The 24,453-nt window shown below is 40.6% G+C and overlaps 1 protein-coding gene across 1 annotated transcript in view; it reads left to right on the top strand.

Annotated features, from left to right (window-relative positions):
* The window catches only part of TTC39C (tetratricopeptide repeat domain 39C), a 1,361,526-nt gene that overhangs the window by 723,320 nt on the left and 613,753 nt on the right, over positions 1-24,453 (top strand). Inside the window, exon 7 of the mRNA XM_044065353.1 lies at positions 11,887-11,980. Within this exon, the coding sequence (XP_043921288.1) occupies positions 11,887-11,980 (94 nt within the window). The remainder of the gene's footprint in view (positions 1-11,886; positions 11,981-24,453) is intronic.

The following is a 24,453-nucleotide window of genomic DNA, read 5'->3' as shown; positions in this document are numbered from 1 at the left end:
TCTATGCTTCTGAATAGGAGCCAGTCACTTTCAGTAGGGTCCTGCCATTTGGTCTCATCACATCCACCAGGGTGTTTGCCAAATGTTTGTATATCTTAACAGCTCACCTACAACTCTTGGGATTCAAGAACTTTTTGTACCAAGACGATTGTCTCCTAGTTGTCCCCTTGGTGGCCTCCCAGACTCAAGCCAACAATTATCTTCTAAACCCTTACACTTAGCTAGGGTATTAGTCTGCCTTCTGAAATAAAATCTAGTCCTACCCAGAGTATCATATTCATAAGATGGAATTTGGATTCATTTAATTCTGTGAGAGCAATAATACAGTCTCTTCTCTGCCCTGCCTGTCCTGCAACTCTGGTCATGAGAGTGCTGAGTCTCATGGCCTTCTCTATCTTAATGGTTCAGTTTGCATGTTTTTACATGAGAATCTTACAGTGGCTTCTTCCACCATTTCAGCGGTACCAATGTCAGCATTCTGTGTCCAAGACCGTCATCACAGAATCTTGCAGATCTTATCTGATGTGGTGACTCACATCACTTTTAATGTCTGCAGGTAAACTGTTTGTGATAACCAACCCCAGTAACTACGGTGACCATGGATGCATCCTGCATGGGTTGGTCCAAGGTCAGTGGTTCTTGTTAAATACCAGTTTTCACATAAACGTCCTGGAGTTAAAGGTGGTTCAGTTTGTGTTGCAGGAATTTCAAGAACAACTTCCCCATGGTGTGATCTCAATCCAGGCAGACAGTACAACTGTAGTTTGGTACAATAACAAGGAAGGAGGAACCAGGTCATATCTGTTATGTCAGGAAGCAGTGAGGCTATGGCAATGGGCAGTGATCTCAAACCACTTTCTTGGTGCAACTCAAATCCCCCAACATTCTAATTGTTTAGTGGACAGGCTCAGTAGGTCGCTCCTCATGCCTCATGACTGGTCCTACTGTCCAACAGTAACCAGTCAGAACTTTCATCATTGAGGCTTCCCTTGCTGGAATTTTATTATGCCTCCTCCCAGAACACAAAACACAGCAAATTCTTCACCTGATTATCCCACTGGGGTAATCACCCAGGAACACTGTGTCTCAGCAGGGCCTCCAGGGCTACTTTATGCTTACCCATCTCTACCATTAATTTGCAAGTTCATTCAGAAAGCCATAATGAGCAAGGCAACAGTCATCCTCATTGCCCCCTTTTAGCCCAGATAAGTCTGTTTCCCTCTTCCAAAACCATATCAAGTAAATCCCCCTTGGCTTCTGGATTCCATTCCACATCTAGTCACTCACCCATTTGGCAAGCCTCACCCAGACATCCTGAATCTAAAGCTACCCACTTGGTTTCTCCAGTTCTGATGATGGCCACTTGTCATTATCTGACTGAGGAAGTAGTCAAAATACTTATGGCTTCACAGAAATGCTCCTCACATAAAATCTGTCAAAGTAAAAGGAAATGGTTTGCTATCTCGGCTGATAGTCAGAACATTGATTCTTTCTGTGCATCTCTTTTGGACATTCACCATTTCTTAGAGTCTATCTTTCAGTCTATAGCTAGTTACTTCACTCTCTAGGTGCAAGTAGCAGCTATGTCTAATTTTCATATTGGCTTTGAAGATCATTTGTTCACTTCACATAAATTATGCAAAGCGTTCCTCACAGGAATTTTTCCACTCAAGCCTTCTGTCTTGGATTCATTACTGCCTTAGAATCTGAATCTAGTACTGGAAGCTCTAACTAGGCCCATGTTCAAGCCAGCTAAAACTACTCAACTGAAATTCCTTTCCTGGAATTGTTTTTAGTAGCCATCACATCAGCCAGAAGGAGCTCAGAGCTGCAGGCTTTATTTTTTTTTTCCTCACCTTATATTTTCTCCTCAAAAATAGAGCTTCTCTCAGGATGAATCTTTCTTTCATTCCCAAGGTAGCTATTGAATCAAATCTGTCCCAATATCTTCATTTACCCTTTTTGTTTTCAAATTATTCTAACAGCGGAGAATACGTTTTGCATAGATAGTTGCTTTTCTAACTTCAGTGAACCAAGCTATTCTGGACAGATGTACAACTCCTCATTTCATTTCCTTCTAACAAAATTGGGATAAAAAGTATCCAAAGTTTCTATTTCTAGATGGCTTTCAGATTGCATTACATGTATTTCTACCATTTAGAAAAAGTCCTTACCAGGCAAGCCTAAGGCACACACCATTAGAGTCATGACTACTTCCACAGCCTTTTTTGATTAATAATTTATGTGATGCTGCTATTTGATTTTTCATACATACCTTTATTTGCCATTACAAGTTGGATTGCCTCTCTAGAGCCTGAGCTTCTTTCAGCTTTACCATTCCAAAAGGTCTCTTGTCATGATCCACACAGGAATGTTTGTAGCTGGGTATTCTGACCCATTTGTTAGAACAGACAAACTGAATAGGATGTGAAAGTTATGTACTTACCATAACAATACACCCTTTCATTCATGTCTGTCCAGTATGACAGACTGCTATTTCACTTATCCATATCTTAGTTTTAGCCACAATCACCAAATCATGTGCACAAAACAGCCAAATTGGTGTTATTACTCCTTTTCCCCATCTCCTGTTTTGCTGCTTACATTTCACACACACGAATGAACACTTGCGTTCATTACCAGTATAGACACATACTTAATGGGCATTCTTGTTTAACGCCTATACTAATTTTTATCTTTTTTTCCCATCTGTCTTTTTACCATAACTTTCCCCATGATATTTCATAACATATTTTATAACGTTCAAATTTTTTTCTGTCCCATATATGTCTAGAATTTTCCATATTGCTTCATGACTAACCTTATCAGAAGCCTTTGCCACATCATGTCACTAGCTGTACTTCCTTATTTTCTTCTAAACTTTTACCATTTGCTTCACCTCTATTCCCTTGATTCTGACAACTTCTTCTACAACTTCATTCAAAACCTTTTACTTCATTTTTTTGTATTATGTAATCCTGTTACCTATCTATTGTTTGCATGTTGAATTGCTGTATGAAGTTTATCATAACCTGTTGATCTTCTACTGCACAATTGTTTCCACCTTTCATTTTTCCTACCTCCCTACTACTTTATTTCTCTCTCCCTCTGACTACACTTCTGTTCCTTCTCCCTCTCTCCTCCTCTCACTCCACACTATAAAACTTCCTCCTCTACTCTGCATTCACTACTTCTTGCACTCTCCTCCTTCCTATTTCCCCCCTACCCCATTTTTTAACTGTTTGTTTTTCTCACTCTTCTTTTCAGCCGCTCCCCAATGTGTTTCCCCCTTCTTAACTGCCAGACAGAATGTCCCTCCTTTCAAAGAGAAGACGGCAGTGGACAATCTGCTTGTTCTATATTAAGTTTACTGGGACCCTATCTCCCTAAAGAGACTCAGTGTATGTAATCTGTCTTACATATGTTTTCTAGCATCTACCTAACTTGAGCAGCATTCTACCTTGGTACGCGTGAAAGCAGCCAGTGGTCATTGCACAGGCCCCCCCCTCCAACCCCATCCTTGGTTTACAGGCTACTCCCCACAATTACCTCCATCTAATCTCTATAAACCTGACTTCTCTGTGGAACCTCTTCTCCTCTGAGTGCACCTCCCTCCTTTTTCCAATAGGTGGCAGCATACTCCTAACAATAAGACCAGCAAAACTTCCCTCCCCACTAACTTACTCTGCCTAGAAAGTGTCTCTGCCCTTCACCAAGAAAGCTGTACTTTATCTCTCCACACTTAAATACTTGCTTTTAGAGAGTTTTTCCACCAACTAAAGTTAAAGAAACTAAGTTTTTTACTACAAAACAAAGTTTGTAACCATATACCTGCACCCCTGCAGTAGTTCTCCTTCTCCAGCCTCAGGTCGGGCCTTCCCACCTTCTTGACTTTTCCCGCTCCGTTCGCCCTGCGGGCTCACTCTGCTTCCCTACCCTGCCCCCAATTCCCACACGCCCCCAGTGGTTCTAGATTTATCCCCTGTCCAATAGTCCCACCCTCTTCTCCAACCAATCAGGATACACCTTTCTATTAGTCCTACCCTCTTCGCCAACCAATAAGGATACATCTTTCCCCCTCCCCTTCCTCCACCCTACCTACTTCTCCCCACCACACCCCAACACACCCAAATTCACATCACCCTCTCTTTCAATCTTATCTGTCTCCTATTACCATGCTCAGCCTTCCTTCCTAAGTCCTTCTGTTCTCGTCCTTCACCTTCCTTCTACTATCTCTATACCAAATAACCTCCTTTACTGACTTCCATTTACTCTCCCCTCCTTTTACTCCCCAGCACCACCTTACATCCCACTTCCACAACATCTCAGCTTCTTTAGTTCCCTCCCACCCTCTCCTTCTCTTAAAAGTAAAACTTTTCCCTATCTCAAACAATAACTACAAACTTAAACCAAATCACTACCAGCCTCATCTATCAAAATACAAAACTAATAAACGTATCCCCAATCCCACTTTCCTTCACTTAGCTGGCGATATACACCCCAATCCAGGTCCAAACTTCTCTCCTACAAATCACCCATGCACCAACAACAAAACCTCTAATAAAAACCTCAAGTTCCTCACTGTCAACGCCCAAAGCTTAAAAAATAAATTAACCCTCTTCCATGCCTGGCTCACTCACAACTCCCCTGACATAGCAGCCATCTCTGAAACCTGGCTAAAACCTCACATTAATGACTCTGAATTCCTACCTCCAGGATTTCATTCTCTCCAATCTGACCACACTAATAGAAAAGGTGGTAGAGTTGCTTTAATCTACTCCAGCCTCTTAACTATGACCCCATACCCTAACACCATCCCCTCTTTCAATAATCCTGAACTAGTAATTGGCATACTGAAAATAAATGACCACAAAAGCATCTGCATTTCCCTCTATATTCCTCCTGGTAACAATACCAATACACTGGAAGACATCCTTTCATGGTCCTCCTCCAATATTAAGCTAGAAACCTTCATTTTGGGAGATGTAAGTATTGACTGGGGAAAATATCAGTAACCCTAATCCCTCCATAACTATCAACCTAACTATCAACCTATTCAACTTCACTCAACTTACTAACTCCATTACTAGACCTAACAAAACTAATCCCCCTGGCACCATACTTGATTGGATACTAGTATCTCATCCTAACAAAGTTTTAAAATCCAGTGTCACTCCTGACCCATTAGGAGACCACCTCCCTGCCTTCTCCATTCGAGCCACTCCCTCCTCCCCACACTCTCACCACTACATTCAAACTCGTAACCTAACTAACGTTAATCCTACTTCTTTCTCTAACTCCCTTAAGCTAACTAACTGGAACCCCCTAAAAACACTGCCATTAGACGAAGCTGTTGACTATTTCAATTCTACATTCTTAACTGTCCTTAACTCCCTAGCTCCTATAAGAAGAAAAAGAATCAAAACAAAAACCACCCCTTGGCTCACCAATGATACAAAAAAGATTATGCTACAAAGGGATAAAACCTGGAAAGCCTACCTTAAACACAAACAGCCTGAAATCTTTCTTAAGTTTAAGCAATTAAGAAACCTTGCCAAAAAACTAGTTATTACAGATAAAAAGTCTTACTACATCAAACTACAAGAAAACCACCCAAGAAATCCCAAACAATTCTGGAACTCTATTAATTCCCTCCTTAAGCCAGGTACAAAAAACAACCCTTGTCCTGATACCAGCAAATCTGACCCATAAATTGCCTCACTATTCAATTCCTTCTTCACCTCTTCCATTGCTGAGCTAACCAAGACTTTCACCAACAACAACCCTCCCCCCCGATCAATCTTCCCTTCTTCCCCCCTTCAAACTCAAATCCGTATCCACTGACCTAATAAAGAAACTTCCGTATAAACTAAAGCCTTGCTCCAATGCCCCTGACAGCATCCCATCCTCCTTCCTAAAAATAGCTTCTGACACCATTGCTCTACCTATCAGCATCCTAATTAATAGGTCTCTACTCGAATCCTATGTACCTAAACTCTGGCACTCTGCTTTCATTCTTCCTCTCCATAAAGGTGGCAAAAATTGTAATGTCACCAATTTCCGCCCCATAGCCATCCTCTCCCCTATATCCAAAATCCTTGAAAAATGCATCCACCTGCAACTCGTGCCATTCCTTACCAAACACCAGCTACTCTCTCCTACCCAACACGGCTTCCACCCAGGACACAGTACTATCACCGCTGTTCTCTCCTTCTTACATTCTGTGAATTTTGCACATGACTCCGGTAACTTAGTATCCTTCGTTCTACTAGACCTATCCAAAGCTTTTGACACCATCTCCCACACCCACCTTCTAAACCATCTCTCTAATCTCAACCTTAGCCAAAAAACTCTTTCCTGGTTCTCTAGCTACCTTTCAAACAGGTCCCAAGCTGTGAAATGGGGCCAAGCCACCTCTACTTTCCTTTCAACCCCTACCGGAGTACCTCAAAGTTCCATATTTGGCCCATTACTATTCAATATCTTTATTAACGACTTCCACAAAGCCATTCCCAACACCAAAACTGTGCAATACGCTGACGATTCCACTTTGATCTGCTGCGCCCCTAACCTAACAGAGCTCCAAGCTCTAACACAAAGAGCCTTTTCAACCACTGAAAACTGGATACTCCAAAATCACCTCTCCCTAAATGCAAACAAAACTAAGATCCTCCTTTTCTCTCCCTCCAAGTCCTCATCTCTTGATAAAAATTCATTACAAATTACCAGCTTTAGCAACTCCACTATCGAGATTGTAACTTCCACCAAACTTCTTGGTGTTACAATTGATGACCAACTAAAATTTAATACTCATATCCAGCTAAACATAAAAAAAAACACACATAAAACTTAGAAACAACCACTTTCTGTCTCCTCCCACCAGGCTAACCCTTGCCTCTACCTATCTCCTTCCCTCTCTACTATATGGCGCTCCTCTGCTCACTAATCTATCATCCACACTTACCTCCAAATTGAAACAATGTTACAACAAAATCTCCAAATTTGCCACTAATGCCAAATCCTCCTCTCATCACTGCACCTTCCTTCACTCTCTAAACTGGCTTGAACTCCCCAGTCAACTTGACTTTCTCCAAATTACCACAGCCCACAAATTACTGTTCCATCCTACCAACTGCCCTGCTCTTTCCAATATTCTACAACCTTATACCCCCCTTAGATCTTCTCACCAAAATCTGATCACAGTACAAAAACCCAAGCGTCCAGCAGGTCAGCTTCTCTTATCCTTTACCCTAGCTAAAAAATGGAATGCCCTGCCCACCTCACTAAGAACCTGCAACAACCTAAATAACTTCAAAACCCAACTTCATTCTCACCTCTATCTAAATAGGATATGCAGCTGCACTCTTCAGCCCACACCTCTCAAGCTATCTTCCCCCTTCTCTCCAGGCTAACCTCTTTACCTTCATAACCCCTTTTAAAATATTAATTGCATAAGCAACTAAACAGTAAATTCTTGTTTGCCTGTTTTTTTTCCTCCTGAATATGACAGAAATTGTTAATATTTTTGCTGTTTGTAGCAACCTGGTATTTGTATTGTAGGCTATTTACAGCAACCTGTTATTTGTAATGTAAACTGTGTTTGAACTTTTCATGTAATTAAAACTGTTGTTTCCTGTGGAGCTTTTCTCCCCGGGCCTCCACTGAAAATGGGTCCCCAAGCCCAGTGGTCCTCCCCGGTAATCAAACTGAAATAAATCAATAAATAAATAAATTATTTTCATGAAGATTTTGTAATTCGTATTTTCAAGTGCTATCGGTCTCACATTTTTTAACATATGTTTTTCATTCCTTATCCATATAAACTTAATTACTCAATCACAAATCACTTCATCTGTTATTCCTTTGTTTATCCATTTAGTTAATATTTTACAGAATATTAATTTCTCATTTTTATTCATCTCTTTATAATATCCATAACCTAATCAATCTGCCTGGTGCTGCTTCTTCCTTTCCTTCTTTTATTATTTCTTATATTTTTCTCATAGTAATCTCCTTTTATAGAGACATCTTAACATTTCATATATTTTTTACAGTCATTTTCATACATTTTACCTACAAACTTTTCCTTGATTTCCATAATTTCTCTCTGGCTATATCTAATATTTCATTCTTCATCAAAACTTGCATCCAGTCTTCCTTCTCTTATTTTTACCTCTTTCCCAAAAATGGTGAAACTTCATATTTTTTCCTTGAAAAGATCATTGGCTAAACAAACATGTTTAACATTTTCTCTATTTTTTCATACAACTCTTTCTGTTTCTCTGATCCTGTAACCTTATTGTTCTATTTATTTTTCATGCCTTTTTATGATTCCATTATATAATCTATTTCTTTGCTTCGCTCTTTTTCCTATAATTAAAAATATTTTTCCTATTTTTTATGAGTATTTGTCCAATCTCTCCAGTTTTCATAATATTCTGTTATTGTCAGAAGGTAAAATATTCTGTTATTGTCATATACTGTTCCCATAAATTATCTTCCTTTTTCATCCCCTAAGGATGGTATTGTAACTTTAGAAATTATAGTGTCACAAAAGGCAATTGTCTCATTATCTGTGTGGATGGTCATCATGAAGGGTTACTGGATGTGAGACATATCCAGAGGCTATATGATGACATTTTTCTAAAGACCACCACCTCAGAAGCTGCTGTTACCAAATGCTTCACCCCACCAAATGTGAACGGCTCTTCAAGAGATGCCTACACTCCTTCAAAAAAGAGCCATCCAGGAGTTCTCCCAGACCGTAGAAGAATAGGAGTTTATTCAAGATTCTTTTCAGTACCAAACAAAAGCAAGGATCCCAGGCCAGTTGTGGATCTCAGCAGACTAAACCTTTGTGAGAAAAAGACCCAGTTCAGAATAGTTACTGTGCCAGCAATTTTGTCTTTTCTCAAGGCAAATGACTGGATAGATTCCAATGACCTACCTCCAGGATGCCTGTCTCCACATAAAGATCACACAGGAGTCCAGGAGATTTCTGTGCTTTGTATAAGAGCCTGTCTTTACCATTTGAAAGCCTTGCCGTTCGGTCTCACCAGCATCGCCATGCCCTAAGTGTTCACCAAGTGCATGGCAGTAGTTGCAGCCCCCCTATAACTAAAAGAGGTCCGAATGTTCCGATAAGACAATTGGCTAATTACTACAACAACCAGAGGTTCCTTATTAGTAGCCAGAGTTTACTTTTTACATCTCTGCCTATCTTTAAGCATGTCCATAAACTTTGGAAAGTCGCAGCTTCAGCCTATGCAACAAATTGTTTTCATGGGATGCATTTGAACACAACTACATGAGAAGTGGCCCTCACCACAGAAAGGCAATCCTCCCTTCAGCGGTAAGTTTGCATTCTCTCCCATCATCAGAAACCATCTGTGATAATAGTACTAAATGTTCTGGGCCTCATGGCAGCCACAATTTCCGTGTTTCACTATACCAAGCTTCCTTTGAGAAACCATGCATCTGACTCACTTATGCAGGAAATCATTTAGACTAGTGACTGATGTCCTGATTTTTTCACACAGAAAAGACATTTGTTCTTTTCTGTCCATCAGCAGTAGTAAGCATGGATGCCTATGGGGGAAGGGAGGCAGTTCAAGGGGAGGATAGTCCAAGGAGTTTGAAATTGGTCAGAGGCCAGCCTTCACATGAACATCCTTGAGATGAGGGAAATCCTCCTGTTGCTGCAAGAAATTCTGGACCTGTTTTCTTCGTGAGTGAGAGCCATTCAGCTGGACAATATGTCAGTGGTCTGATGCATGAATAAACATGGAGGAATCAGGTCTTACCCCCTTTGCAGAGAGCTCATGAGAGTATGGCAGTAGGGCCTGAATTTGGGTCACCATTTAGTGACAATGCACATTCCAAGGAAGTTCAGCTGTCCAGTGGTAGGTCAAGCAGGTCTGTCCTAATGCCTCACATGTAGTCCCTCAGTCTGCTAGTGACTCATGAAATTTTCAGTCACTGGGGCCAGCTCCATCCAGCACCAAATGCAGAAGCTACTTTGCCCTAGCCATCCCCTCAGAAGGACAGACAAGAAAGGAATATTCTAGCCTGCAGTGTCTCCCAGTCTTCTGTATACCTTTCCTCCTCTTCCTTTAATGACAGAGTTCCTACAGAAGGCTTTGATTAGGAAATTTTAGATAATTTTCTTTGCCCCATGTTGTCCCAGAAGCCCAGAGGCTTATTAAAGTTAGATCCATGACCCACACCAGCTCTTCCATTGAAGAGAAAAAAACAAACAAAAAAAACACTTTAACATAGTACAGTTAAATCAGTTAGATCAATGTCCCCAGCTCTTTGATTGAAGAGCAAACAAAAACAAAAAGGCCATTCCTTCCAGTGGCAGACTCCCCCCACCTCCCTCCTACCCCAGCCATTCAGGTCCACTTTCTGTGCCTTGCCCACCCCTCCTTCCACAATTTTTATGGAAAAAAAATTGATTTCTTCTTTATACTGTAGCAAACTGCTTGCTACAAATGTAGCAAGCAGCTGCTACATTTTATATCCTGCCTGCTAGGAGCACTACAGTGCTCAGGTTTTAATTAAAAAAAAAAAAAAAAAAGATTTCTTTTAACTTTTAAAGTGTAGCAACTGCTTGATGCAATGTATCAAGTATTTGCTACAGAGCTCAGGTTTGACCAAATATGCAATACCAGCTTGCTGCATCAGACCATGGCATTTCAACAATACCGACATGTAAACATGTCATTGCTGAAATACTATGGGTTAATACAGCTGAAGTGATGAGGTCAGATACGGACTTTCTGTATGCACCATAATGCTGGACCCTTTTCGTCAAAGTTCAGCCAATAAGATAATTGGGAACCAAAATGCTCCTCAAATCCAATCAGGCCGTTAGCTAGTGATCTACTGCCTGGAGCTCCTACAAATGTCTCCCATAATTCCCTTCAGCTTGAGTTTGCAGCACCAAGTACCAACTGTCTTATTGGATGGACTTTGATGAAAAGGATCCAATATTATTGTTAAGTACATATCTTCTGCATTTCACCCCACCACTTCAGCTGCATCAGACCATGGCATTTCAGCAATGACATGTTACAAGTGAAAAAAAAAGTTAAAATATGTAGGGTAATGACAACCCAGAAAAGTGGAGTAGTTCTGAATAGCAGGAGTAAACTAACTGACAGTCATTTCTGTGAAAAAAAAAAAAAGAGAAACAAATTGATGAAACACGGACATCCATTCCCCCTCACCCCCTTACTGAATTAATGTAACTAACTCCAAGATTACGCATACCTTCAGGTGCTTGCAGCTCAGAACACGCAAACATCCATCTCGCACTACACTGACATCACTCTCAACTTCAGTCAACCTCTTTCCCTCTCTTTCTTTCTCTCTGTACCTCACACACACACACACACACCACAATCAGCCTCAATATTCACACACACACACACCACAAGCAGCCTCAGTATTCACACAACACAAGCACATACACACACACACACCACAGGCAGCCTCAATATTGAAACACACATACCGCACACAAAGCACAAGTAGTTTCAATATTCACACAACACACATACACACACACACACACACACACACACACACACACACACACACACACACACACACACACACACACACACACACACACACACACACACAAGCGCTCACCCCTCTCCGTTCCAACATTCCACAGATTTAGAGCAAAAGAAGCACACTGTTGCAGTAGTGTGTGTGCGTACAGAAAGGCATTCTAAGAAACTGCAGTTACTGTTTTTTTTAATGTGATCACTGTTACGCTGTGTGTCCTGTCATATGCATGTTTAAAATAATTGCTGACTACTCACCACTTGTTATATACTAATACTGATTCAGTCACATCCTCTCGTGTTTTTGTAGTGTCAAATCAATCGTGCCTTGTCCTCATTCCATACCGCTCTGGAACTTGCAACAGATCAAAGGGAAATCCAGCATGTATGCCTTTATGAAATCGGTATGTCATTTTTCCAGTGTTTTAATATAATAACGTTATACACAAAAAAGTTGAAATTAATTTTGCTGTCAATGCAATATCTTCAAAGTTTTTTTTAAACAGCATCTCCAAAGTTTCGTTATTGGTTATATCAGTGCACTCTGATAATGAAGAATTTCATGTGTTTGAGATTTTGTCAACAGCTAGACTCTTCCCCTTCAGGATGGTAAAGTGTAGCTTTATTAAATGGCGCATGATTGTTTGTGGAAGGGGACAGAATACTCCAGTCTATTATCATGTTTTTTTTCTGGTGGATGCTAGAAGTGTTACTCTGTCAGCAGCAAAACACTCCGTTTTAGTTGCACACACTGTAATATGCAGTAACTATTTCTTATCACTTATTTATTTATTTGCATGTGTTTACTGGGATAGTCCACTGAGCCAGAGCCCATTTTCAGTGCAGGCCTGGTGAGAAAAGCTCCATAGGTAATAAGTAACAGAACATGCAATAGATACAATAACAAGCACATAACATAAACCAAATACAATTGGCTTACATACCATTACTAGAGAATAAACAACAGTAATGTGACATGAAGTAGATACAATTGCAGTAAGTTTGTTACAGGGCTATGTACAGTTGGAGTAAGTTTGTTTCAGGACTACATACAGCCTAGTGAAGCACCTGACCTTAGCATAGATAACTCAAACAGCATAAAGTATCAAAGCATGAATAAAATATATTAGTACAAAATATATCAAGACTTGAATAAAATATATCAGTACATTGATACATTAGGAGTAAATGTAATGTTATTATATTTATCCTGAATATAGATGCAAATTCATATGGACTTAAAAATGAATGTAGCATTGTAGTAGGATCATAACTATAAGGAAGTGTATGTTTTTTTTGGATAAGGTATTCTAAAATAGTATAGTATGTACTGAGGGTAAAGTATGCAAGGTAGAAGCATATTTTGGATGTGGTGCTATCCCTAATGTCCCATTTTTCTGCTGTTGGCAAGTTAAGGCTTTTATACTTTGTAAGACATTTAGTAGGGAAACACTAAAATCACTAACTGCCTTCCAAAGATATTTGATGAGTGGATAGTTTTCGTGTATTTTTGCATTTTTGTTTGCAGGTGTTGTATGTGTGTGTGTTTTGTGCACCAAGGATAACCCCTTGAAGCAGTGTAAAACTGAGATTTGGTTTTCTTTAACATGCTTAGTAAAACTCTGTCAAATGGTAGCCTCATAATTCCATCTCATAAGTTTGACCAAAAGAAGACCATCTTATTGCCTTATCTCCAGCCTAGAGTTATTCCTACACAAGACTGTAGCGACTGTCCAGTTGTCTCTTAATTTCTTACATCTGTGTTCCCCAGTGCTCAAACATCCCAATGCATTTAATGTTGCCTAATGACGTCATGGTATTTGTCTACCAAAAGGCCTAGTGACTAGCCATGAGGAGTTCCATAACAGTCCCCAAAACTACTGTGCATTGAATGTCTTTCTTCATAGAAAGCCCCCCCCCCCCAAGTCCAGTGAAGTAAATGTCCTTCTGAGTACTGTTATATTCATGTGCAATAAGTCCATGCTGCAACTTCAGCCTAGCTGCGTAGGTGTATAGCTCCAAATTAGGCCATGTCATCCATCCCAAAGAGATAGGATGTGGGAGCAGCTTCCACTGCACTCAGTATTTCCTCCTGCCAAAACAAATTTGGATACCTGTTTACTACATTTTGAAAGTTAGTGCATAATGACAGCTATGGGAGTGGTTTAATGTTTTTTTTTCTTTTGCAGTTCTGCATCCCTGCACTTGCTGAACTGAGTAAGGGAAGGGGCATGCAATGGGCAGTCCATGCTAGACATTCATTCACTTCTGCAGGGGACACTGGCAGTAAGGAGATTCACCCACCTTCCTTCTGGCACATGATGTGGCTTTTTTGGTCTCTAATGGGGAAATGGCATTGCCTTGATGCAGTCACCAAGAGTCCACAACATTCCTATCCCAGTGGAAGAGGTGAGCAGACTGAACCATTCATTCTCTCCCATCCCTGCTTGACTACTCCATTGTTGGGTGTACTAATCAAACCCCATTGTCCTAGATCACAGTCAGGCTCTATTCTCATGTGCCATGGAGTCAGGCTGACCTCTTTCTTTTGTGATTGCTTGCATAGCCATCTTCCTGCTGTCTTTGCTAGTAGTGCTTACAGGCCATGTTGACTCCTTGAGATTGCACTGTTTTGGTTATATTAATTGGCTCTTCTAAACTTTCTTAAGTCCCTGATTTTTGAAGTTTTCTGATGTCACTAGTGGCCTTCATAATTAATTAATTCTTCCACTTCTGTAGTTAGCTTCCAAAAATATAATTAATCTTTTTGCAGCAGTATCTGTTTCTTCTTCTTCTTCTTCTTCAGTAAAAGGATGGTTGGGCTCAAGCATGCCTCATAATTGGTCCTCTGTCTACACTTTATTTACCAACCCTCCACCTGGTGTACAAATTGAGGGGCAGTTCAGCCTGCACCTGGACCATGATGCTGTCACTGATGAGGACTAGTAACTACATATCCATTGGCTCTGTCTTATACTGCCTTTTGCCTCTCTTCCTTATGCCATCTGTTGCTTTCTTTTCTTCTTGTAGTTCAGAGCAGGTTCACAGAGCCAGCAATGTTGTTTTACAGGGACATACAACACCATACTGATATAGGTATTTTTTAGAACTGAAGTAGTTCATGAATGCTAGTTTCATAGGAGAGGATAATTATCTTGACAAATTGTTTTACTTTGATTTGTTGTTCTAGGTTGATGACATGCTTGAACAAAGCAAAAAAAAAATAAATAAACGTGAGGCATTGATGTTATTGTCACTTCCTGTCAGTTACAGGTTTTATGATTTGGTCTGAGCCTGTAGTTGCTGTTTTGCACTTTTCATATTCTTACTATGTCTGTGTGTTTTTTTTCTGGGTGGTAATTGCGGTTACTGTATTAAATAAACTACAGATTTATATTCTAAACTTTCTTCTTGAGGCTCTCTTGTTAAAAAAATCCCTTGACACGGGGAATACAATAGAGTGCAAAACAGCAGATTTAGAGGCACAGGCCTAATGCTCTAATTGCCTCACTGCATCTTGTAACAGACTTTACCACAGTAATTGTCAGTTGCCTTTAAAATGTTACTGCAGTTTCCAATGCTTATAGGTAGACTATTCCATTTCACAACACATTCCTAAAACCAGGTAATTGTAGTTTTATTTATTTAGTTATTTATTACTAAAAACTTTCAACACTTGCACTTGATTATTATTTTCTGTCTTTCATATGCCTAAACACAATAAGAAAGGACTATGCATTGTCTGGTGAACTAAAATTGGAGTACTACATGCTAGTGTGAAATTTACAGAAATCCAGTTTAGATGACCTTTCATCATAGCCCAACATATCAAAATCCCTTAGGTCATTTTTGTACACTTTTATGGCTTTTTAAAAGGAGACTGTAGGCAGATTCCAAGTTCAGTTTTAAGTCTAATAAGACTCATGTAGACTGTTTTGATAGCATGCCACTGCCTTTATTTTCTAATGCAGACTGTTTTTCTGAAGTCTTTAGCAAGGATATTTATGCGGTGATCAAAGTAGAGTTTGTCACAAACCCAGTAATGTAGCAAAGGTGGGGCAAAGAGGGCAATTTCCCCAGTCGCAAAGTGTTAGAGACGCAATTGAAAGGTAGACTTTCACTTAACCTTTCTTGTCTGTACTGAAAGGCACTTGAATTTGTTTTTTTTTTTTTTGATTCTTTACTTGAAGTGCTGAAGGTAGATTTTGTGGGACTTGATTGGCTGTGTTACTGTAACTGGCTTCCTACAGTAATCTGAAAACATTTTTTTAATTAATTTATTTTATTTATTGACATTTGATTACCGGGGAAATCCAACTGAGTAGAAGCCCATTTTCAGAGGAGGCCCAGGGAAAAAAGCTCCAAATTATTACAAAACATTTTAAGAACAAATAATTTTACAGTCCTCAAAAATAAAACAAAAACATCAGAGTTTATTTAAATAATTATAACAAATCAGACATAATATAAAAACATTGGCTAATAATTGATACAGATTATGTAAGTGGCTTACCAAGATGCTGTCCTCCAAAAAAAAAGAAGCCAAATCTGGTGGTCCCCTGCCATAAACAAACTCTACAACCGAAGAAAGAAATTGTTGCAAAAAAAGAGTAAAATCCCATGACTGGTCAGCCTCAGTAAGAAGCTGAGATCTCTCATAAAATCCTCCAAAGCTAGTTATGAAAACAAAATTGCCACTGATTCTAAAGACAACCACAAAGCATTCTATAGCTATGTCAAGAATCTCAATGGCTACACTCTCACTGCTCTGAATTACAGCACAATGGCACTAAATATACAGAACCAACTTATTTTGCCAACATCCTAGCAGATAGGTTCATTGCCAACTTTACCCCCCACCCCACCCCATAAAGGACCCATCTCTATACTGGAAGAATGCAAAACTCCTGTAATCACAGCTGCACAGGTAAAAACCACACTGTCCAAAGCCAAGAACACAGCATCCATGGGACCTGACAACATCCCAGGCTGCGTTCTATATAAACTACAGAATGAACTGGTACCCCACCTAAGCACCATGTTCAGTCATAGCCTCACCTCAAGCTTTGTGCCCACTGAATGGCACATAGTGACTGTTATCCCATTCCACAAAAGGGGAGCCACCATGGACCCCGAGAAGTACCGCCCCATTAGCCTAACGAGCCTGGTCTGCAAGGCCATGGAACGTATCATCATGAAACTTATAAACAAAGACATTGGTAATCTCCAAACTCTGGATCCCACCCAGTTCGGGTTTGTAAAAGGCAGATCATGTCTCCTAAACCTGATTTGACTTCTTTGAAGCAGTCACCAAAGCCGTAGACGAGGGTAAGGTGGTTCACACAGCCTATCTAGATCTCGCCAAGGCATTTGACAACATCCCCCACTCTGGAATTATAGATAAACTCACTAAACTAGGTATAAATCCCTATGTCACAAGATGGGTTGCCAACTGGCTCACTGACAGAACCCACACTGTGAAAGTAGCAGACTCAAAATCTGACTGCAGACCAGTGACAAGTGGAGTACCACAGGGTTCAGTCCTGGGTCCTCTCCTGTTTGGTATCTACTTTTCTGAAGTACAGGCTAACACAGAAGGTCTTTGGTTAACAGAGTTTTCAGATGACTGCAAACTAGGAGCCATAATTGAAACTCCTAACGATGTGGACATCCTACAAAAGGACCTCACTGAGACAGATCCCATGGCCTCAAGCTCAATGCCAAAAAGTGCATTGTCATCCCCTTTGGTAAAAACTCTGTACCCATGAGCTACCACATAGGTGGTTGTCTACTTAACACCGAAAGTGTGATAAGAGACCTTGAGACACAGGTGGACAGTATTCTCTCCTTTGATAATCACATCACCACAGTAGTCAGGAAATCCTTCTACGTCGCACACCTCATCACAAAAGGTTTCTCATCCAGGAAAAAAGAGGTCATTGTTCCCCTATACTCATCACTCATTAGGCCTATTATAGAGTACAGCACCCTTTTTGGTATGTACCTCACAAGACATCTACAACAACTGGAAAGGCCGGAAAAATACCTCGCAAAGAGGATTACCGGCCTCAAACAGATGCCCTACGCAGACCATCTGAAAAAAACTCCAGCTTTACTCCATCGCATATCGCCTTCTCAGAGGCGATCTCTACCTAACATACAAAGCTATGTCCAACCCAGAGCTGTTGGACATGCTCCACTTAAAGTAATGCCATTCCCTACGAGCTACACGCTCTAGGGACCTAAACCTTGTCACCACAATAAACAGAACATATGGGAGGGATAGATTCCTGTCCCAGAGACTTCCCATACTCTGGAAGAAACTACCTTTCTATAGCAAACAAAGCTCCTCATTAGCACTCTTCAAGAAAAAATCTTGATCATTGGATGGGAAATAGGAAATTCACTCCGGGGATCACCTCTGTGGCTCTGCTCGACAGGGGCACAGGAAAATAGTTTTCTTGAGTGGCGAAAGCCAGGGTACCTTTTTGGCTAGGCTTGTGTAGGCCCTAAGGCTGATAGCCTAGTAACTACCTATGAACCTAAGTGGTTTTATTATCAAAAGAGAGGACTTAATTTTTTTTTCCAAGAAAGAGGGATTTGGGGGAAAAATAGTAGTTTGGTTTGTTTGAGTTTGAGTATGTGTTGTGAGTTAAGAAGCCATGTTTCAGTGGCTGTTAAATCTTCCTGAGTAATTTTTTGGAGGTGTACCATGTTTTCAGATGTGCAAATGAGAGTGGAATCATCTGTGTGTTGTATTAGGGAACCCTGTTGTGTGGATGTATAGATGGTGTTAGTGAGACTGTTAAAGAGGAGGGGACCAAGGTAGAGTTTTATGGTATACCGATGATGACTGGGAGGTAAAGAAAGACCATGGATTGCCATTTTACTGACTGATACCTATTAGACAGATAGCGTTTGAACCACAGAAGGGTGGGCTGAGAGAGACGTAGTGAGGACATTTGAAGTAGATGTTTGCTGTTGCAAACCGTATTTGCTTTTTAGTATGATTGTAAAGCATTCTGAAGTTTACAAGATAGTGAGGTATTTTATGTTTTTTCCATGCTTTTTCCTGTCCTGCATTAGTATTCTACTCTTTTTTGTATAGCCAAATTACATTATTTGTTTTAGTCTCTTCCTTCTAGGAAGTGAAGGGCTATTTAGGATATTTAGAAAGTTTTATTGAATTCATTTACAGCATCGTCTATGGGGAGGATTTTTAGGAACTTCCAGTTAATAGATGATAGTGTTATAATGACCATTTCTGGGTTAGACTTGGAAAGGTTGCATTTTATTTTATAAATATGCTGTTTAACTGGATGTGTGAGATGTCTGGTCATATAGATTGGGATATAATCACTGAGAGAGTCTGACATTGTACCTGTGGTGGAGTATTTCTAGGATCTGATACTAGGATCCTGTCTAATAGGGAATTCGATGTCTTGCTATAATGTGTGTGGCTATTAATTAGTTGTGTGAAACCATATAAGTTCATGCTAGATGTAGAGGAGCTAGTGTATATGTCCAACCAATTGACATTCACATTACCTAGTAGTATTTTTTTCTTGTGGAAATGTTATGGATAGCCAATGTAGGATATCTTCCAGTATAGCTGTATTGTTGCCAGGAGGGATGTAAAGGACAGTAATACATATTTGTTTATAATTGCTTATTTTGAGGAAAGTCAGCACTCACCATAGTCAAACTGGTCCCTTTAAATCTCATATTTCAGAACGTCTTAGTGACATTAAACACAAGCATATGCCCAAAGCACTATACAAACATACAAAAAAGTTTGACTGCCAGATTTACTTTTGCTATAATAGATAAAATTATATACAACAAAGCCCACAAATCGGGATGGCATAGCATTTTGGATAAGAAAAGAAAAACTTGGATTATCAGACTTGGTGGATTATTTTCACCTGGACTTAAGCATCTATAATTAACCAATAGGAACTGGATATGGTTGCAAGCAGAGTATTTAAGTTTGTGGTTTATTTTTGTTAAATAGGTTCCCTGATGAAGGCAGTTTTTGCTGAAACTGGTCTGAACTTTTTTATCCTGCTATTGCAGGATAAATAATATATTTTTTTGTGCAATAAATCCATTTATTTACACAAGGACTATAACCCAGCCACTGGGGATGCACAAGCCAGTGCATTTCTTTGTGCCGGTCCCAAGCCCGGATAAATGGGGAGGGTTGCGTCAGGAAGGGCATCCGGCATAAAACTTCTGCCAAAAAATTACTGATGGAGAACTTTTCATAATTGCATACCGGTTCGGTCAAGGCCCGGGTTAACAACGACCGCCACCAGTACTGTTAGCCAACAGGGTGCTGGCGGAAATTGGGCTACTGTTGGCCGAAGGAGAAGAGGAGGCGGCGTGCCCAAAGGCAGGAAGATAGGAGGAAGGTTAGGAGTGTAGCAGTGAGGGTAGGAACTTTGAATGTTGGCAGTATGACTGGTATAGGAAGAGAGCTAGCTGATATGATGGAGAGAAGGAAGGTTGATATATTGTGTGTGCAAGAGACCAGATGGAAGGAAGTAAGGCCAGGTGTTTAGGAAACGGGTTCAAATTGTTTTATCATGGTGTGGATGGCAGGAGAAATGGGGTAGGGGTTATACTAAAGGAACAATATGCCAAGAGTGTTTTAGACGTGAAGAGAGTGTCTGACCGAGTGATGTTTATGAAGCTCGAAATTGATGGTGTAATGATGAATGTTGTTAGTGCATATGCTCCTCAAGTTGGGTGTGCGATGGAAGAAAGAGAAATTTTGGAGTGAGTTGGATGAAGTTGTGGTGAGTGTACCCAAGGGTGAGAGACTAGTGATTGAGCGGACTTTAATGGGCATGTTGGTGAAGTGAACAGAGGGATGAGGAAGTGATGGGTAGGTATGGTGTTAAGGAGAGGAATGCAGAAGGTCAGATGATTGTGGATTTTGCGAAAAGGATGGACATGGCTGTGGTGAATACGTATTTTAAGAAGAGGGTGGAGCATAGGGTGACGACAAGAGTGGAGGAAGATGCTCACAAGTTGATTATATACTATGTAGGAGGGCCAGTCTTAAGGAGATTGGAGACTGTAAAGTGGTGGCAGGTGAAAGTGTAGTTAAGCAGCATAGATTAGTGGTATGTAGAATGACGTTGGTGATCAAGAAGAGGAGGAGGAATGTGAAAGCTGTGCCAAGGATTAAATGGTGGAAGTTACAAAAGGGTGATTGTGAAGTGGAGTTTAGGGAAGAGTTAAGACAGGCACTGGGAGGCAGTGGAGAGTTACCGAATAGCTGGGTAACTACAGCAGAACTAGTAAGGGTGACTGCTAGAAAGGTGCTTGGTGTGACATCTGGACAGAGGAAGGAGGACAAGGAGACCTGGTGGTGGAATGAGGAAGTACAGGAGAGTATACAGAGGAAGAGGCTGGCTAAGAAGAAGTGGGATTGTCAAAGAGATGCAGAACGTACACATGAGTATAAGGAGATGAGGCGATGGCAAAGAGAGAGGTGGCAAAAGCTAAGGATAGGGCATATGGAGAGTTGTACGAGAGATTGGACACTAAAGAGGGAGAAAAGGACCTGTACCGATTAGCTAGACAGAGGGACAGAGCTGGGAAAGATGTGCAGCATGTAAGGGTGATAAAGGATAGTGAGGGAAAGGTACTCACAAGAGAGGAGAGTGTGTTGAGTAGATGGAAAGAGTATTTTGAGAGGCTGATGAATGAAGAGAATGAGAGAGAGAGAAGGTTGGATGATGTGGGGATAGTGAATCAGGAAGTGAAACAGATTAGCAAGGAGGAAGTAAGGGCAGCTATGAAGAGGATGAAGAATGGAAAGGCTGTTGGCCCAGATGACATACCAATGGAAGCATGGAGGTGCTTAGGAGAAATGGCAGTGGAATTTCTAACTAGATTGTTTAATGAAATTTTGGAAAGTCAGAGGATGCCTGAGGAGTGGAGAAAAAGTGTTTTGGTACCTATCTTTAAGAATAAGGGTGATGTGCAGAGCTGCAGTAACTACAGAGGGATAAAACTGATTAGTCACAGCTTGAAGTTATGGGAAAGAGTAGTGGAAGCAAGGTTAAGAAGGGAGGTGATGATTAGTGATCAGCAGTATGGTTTCATGCCAGGAAAGAGCACTACAGATGCAATGTTTGCTCTGAGAGTGTTGATGGAGAAATACAGAGAAGGTCAGAAGGAGTTGCATTGCGTCTTTGTAGACTTGGAGAAAGCATATGACAGGGTGCCTAGAGAAGAGTTGTGGTATTGTATGAGGAAGTCGGGAGTGGCAGAGAAGCACGTAAGAGTGGTACAGGATATGTACGAGGGTAGTGTGACAGTGGTGAGGACTGCAGTGGGAGTGACAGATCCGTTTAAGGTGGAGGTGGGATTACATCAAGGATCAGCTCTGAGTCCTTTCTTATTTGCAGTGGTGATGGACAGGTTGACAGATGAGATCAGACAGGAGGCCCGTGGACTATGATGTTTGCAGATGACATTGTGATCTGTAGTGAGAGTAGGAATCAGGTTGAGGAGACTCTGGAGAGGTGGAGATATGCTCTAGAGAGCAGAGGAATGAGGGTCAGCAGGGCTAAGACAGAATATATGTGTGTAAATGAGAGGGAGGGTAGAGGAATGGTGAGGATGCAGGGAGTAGAGTTGGTAAAGGTGGACGAGTTTAAGTACTTGGGATCAACAGTTCAGAGTAATGGTGAATGTGGAAGAGAGGTGAAGAAGAGAGTACAGGCAGGGTGGAATGGGTGGAGAAGAGTGTCAGGAGTGATTTGTGACAGACGGGTATCCGTAAGAGTGAAAGGGAAGGTCTACAAGAGTGTAGTGAGACCAGCTATGTTATATGGGTTGGAGACAGTGGCATTGACAAAAAGGCAGGAGTCAGAGCTGGATGTGGCAGAGTTAAAGATGTTAAGATTTGCAATCGGTGTGACTAGGATGGATAGGATTAGGAATCGGTATATTAGAGGGTCAGCTCATGTTGGACAGTTTGGAGACAAAGCAAGAGAGACGAGATTGCGTTGGTTTGGACATGTGCTGAGGAGGGATGATGGGTATATTGGGAAAAAGATGCTAAGGATGGAGCTGCCAGGTAAGAGGAATAGAGGAAGGCCTAAGATAAGGTTTATGGACGTGGTGAGAGAGGACATGCAGGCGGTTGGTGTGACAGAGCAAGATGCAGAGGATAGGAAGAAATGGAAAGAGATGATCCGCTGTGGCGACCCCTAACGGGAAAAGCCGAAAGAGAATGATGATGATTTACACAAGGACTATGATGTGTGCTGGCTTTGCTTTTCTGAATTGAACTGAGTAAATGTTTGGCCATTGCATTGTGACATACGTGCGAAGATCGGTTTTGGTTTGTTATTTTGAGAAAAACAAGAAGCTCTGTTGAACGGAATTTTAGCATTGGCTTGCTGTAAGGGAAAATGCGATAGGTGTTTGGAAAGATTAAAGCAAAACCACCACCTTTCCTCTTTTTCTTTGTAGTTTTGTTTGGAGAGCTAGGTGAAGATGACTGGTGGACTTGGTGGGTGATGACTGACCAGTCTTTTTCCTACATTAACATGAATACTTTGATTGTTTGTTTGTTTTTAGTTTTATGTTGAGGCCTTGGAGTATGTGTGGATTTCTTAGGTTGTGATTGCCTACATTACTGTATGAAACCAGTAGGCTTCCTACAGTAATCTGAAGTCTTATATTTTTATTTATTTTTTTTAGGTGTGTGTATTGAGGGCTGGTGGGACTAAATTTGTTGTAGTCACACACCACCAATATGAAGGTCAGAAGACTTTTTTTTGCTTTTCACTCTTGAAAATTTTAGGTGGTGGAGCTCCAGTTTGTGGAGCCAGCACAGGGTGCTAGTCGTCCCATCTTCACCTCTGCATCAGGCCATATCCTAAGTCTTTAAACCTGATCTTATATTCAGAATGTGACTGGTAAAAGTCATGTATCATTTTACTGGTATCAATTTTCATGCTGTTATTTTTTTTTTGTCTGAGTATTCATTTCAGTCTAATATAATTGCAGTTTCTGTTGATTTTCTTTACTGATAATATATTTTCCTAATTTTAAATCAGCAGCACAAATGCAATAAAAAATGTCCAGTGATATACTGATATCTGAGCTATCTGTTGATTTTCTTTACTGATAATATATTTTCCTAATTTTAAATCAGCAGCACAAATGCAATAAAAAAATGTCCAGTGATATACTGATATCTGAGCTATATAGATTAAACAATAAAGTCCCAGAATAGCATGCGTGGAGATGTCTTGCATCCATTTCCTATAGCCACATCCTTATTCCCATCATATTGTGTTTACTAATTCTTGTCTGTTAACCATTACCCTGTCCATCTCAGTAAAGGTGCAGATAAGCCTATCTTACAGTGTCCACAACACTGAGTTGAAATGGGTGGGATGTTGGCATAATGGTTAAGGTGTTTACCTTACAAACACAAGGTGCAGGGTTTGATTCTCACATGGGGTAATTGGCTAGGCTGAAAATGGCCCACAAGGGCAGTTAGCCTAGTACTAATATATGAATCTATCCTGTCAAACATTACTTTATGAATGTAATATTCTGTATGATTATTATTCTCCTCCTCAAGGATCTTCATCCAAACTCCCAGTCTCTCCTTGTTTCTTGAACTTCTCACCTGTTTTATCATCATCATCACCTCTTTCCACTTTGAATTATAGATTTCTGCTTGTGCTGTGTAGGAGCCTTAACTGTGTAGCTCTGAAATACCCCTTCAAATCAGGTAATCATAAACCACCTTTTATCTCACTTAACTCTTGCCTCTTCCCCTCCCAGATAAAATCCTTCAACTCTTTATTAATTTTTGGAATATAGCCTAACTTTCTTA

Source organism: Protopterus annectens, chromosome 3.part0 (assembly GCF_019279795.1).
Source record: "Protopterus annectens isolate FY-2018-M chromosome 3.part0, PAN1.0, whole genome shotgun sequence".
NCBI classification, from domain to species: domain Eukaryota; kingdom Metazoa; phylum Chordata; order Ceratodontiformes; family Protopteridae; genus Protopterus; species Protopterus annectens.
Note: the sequence above shows the minus strand (reverse complement) of the source record. Positions and strands in the feature narration are given on the sequence as shown.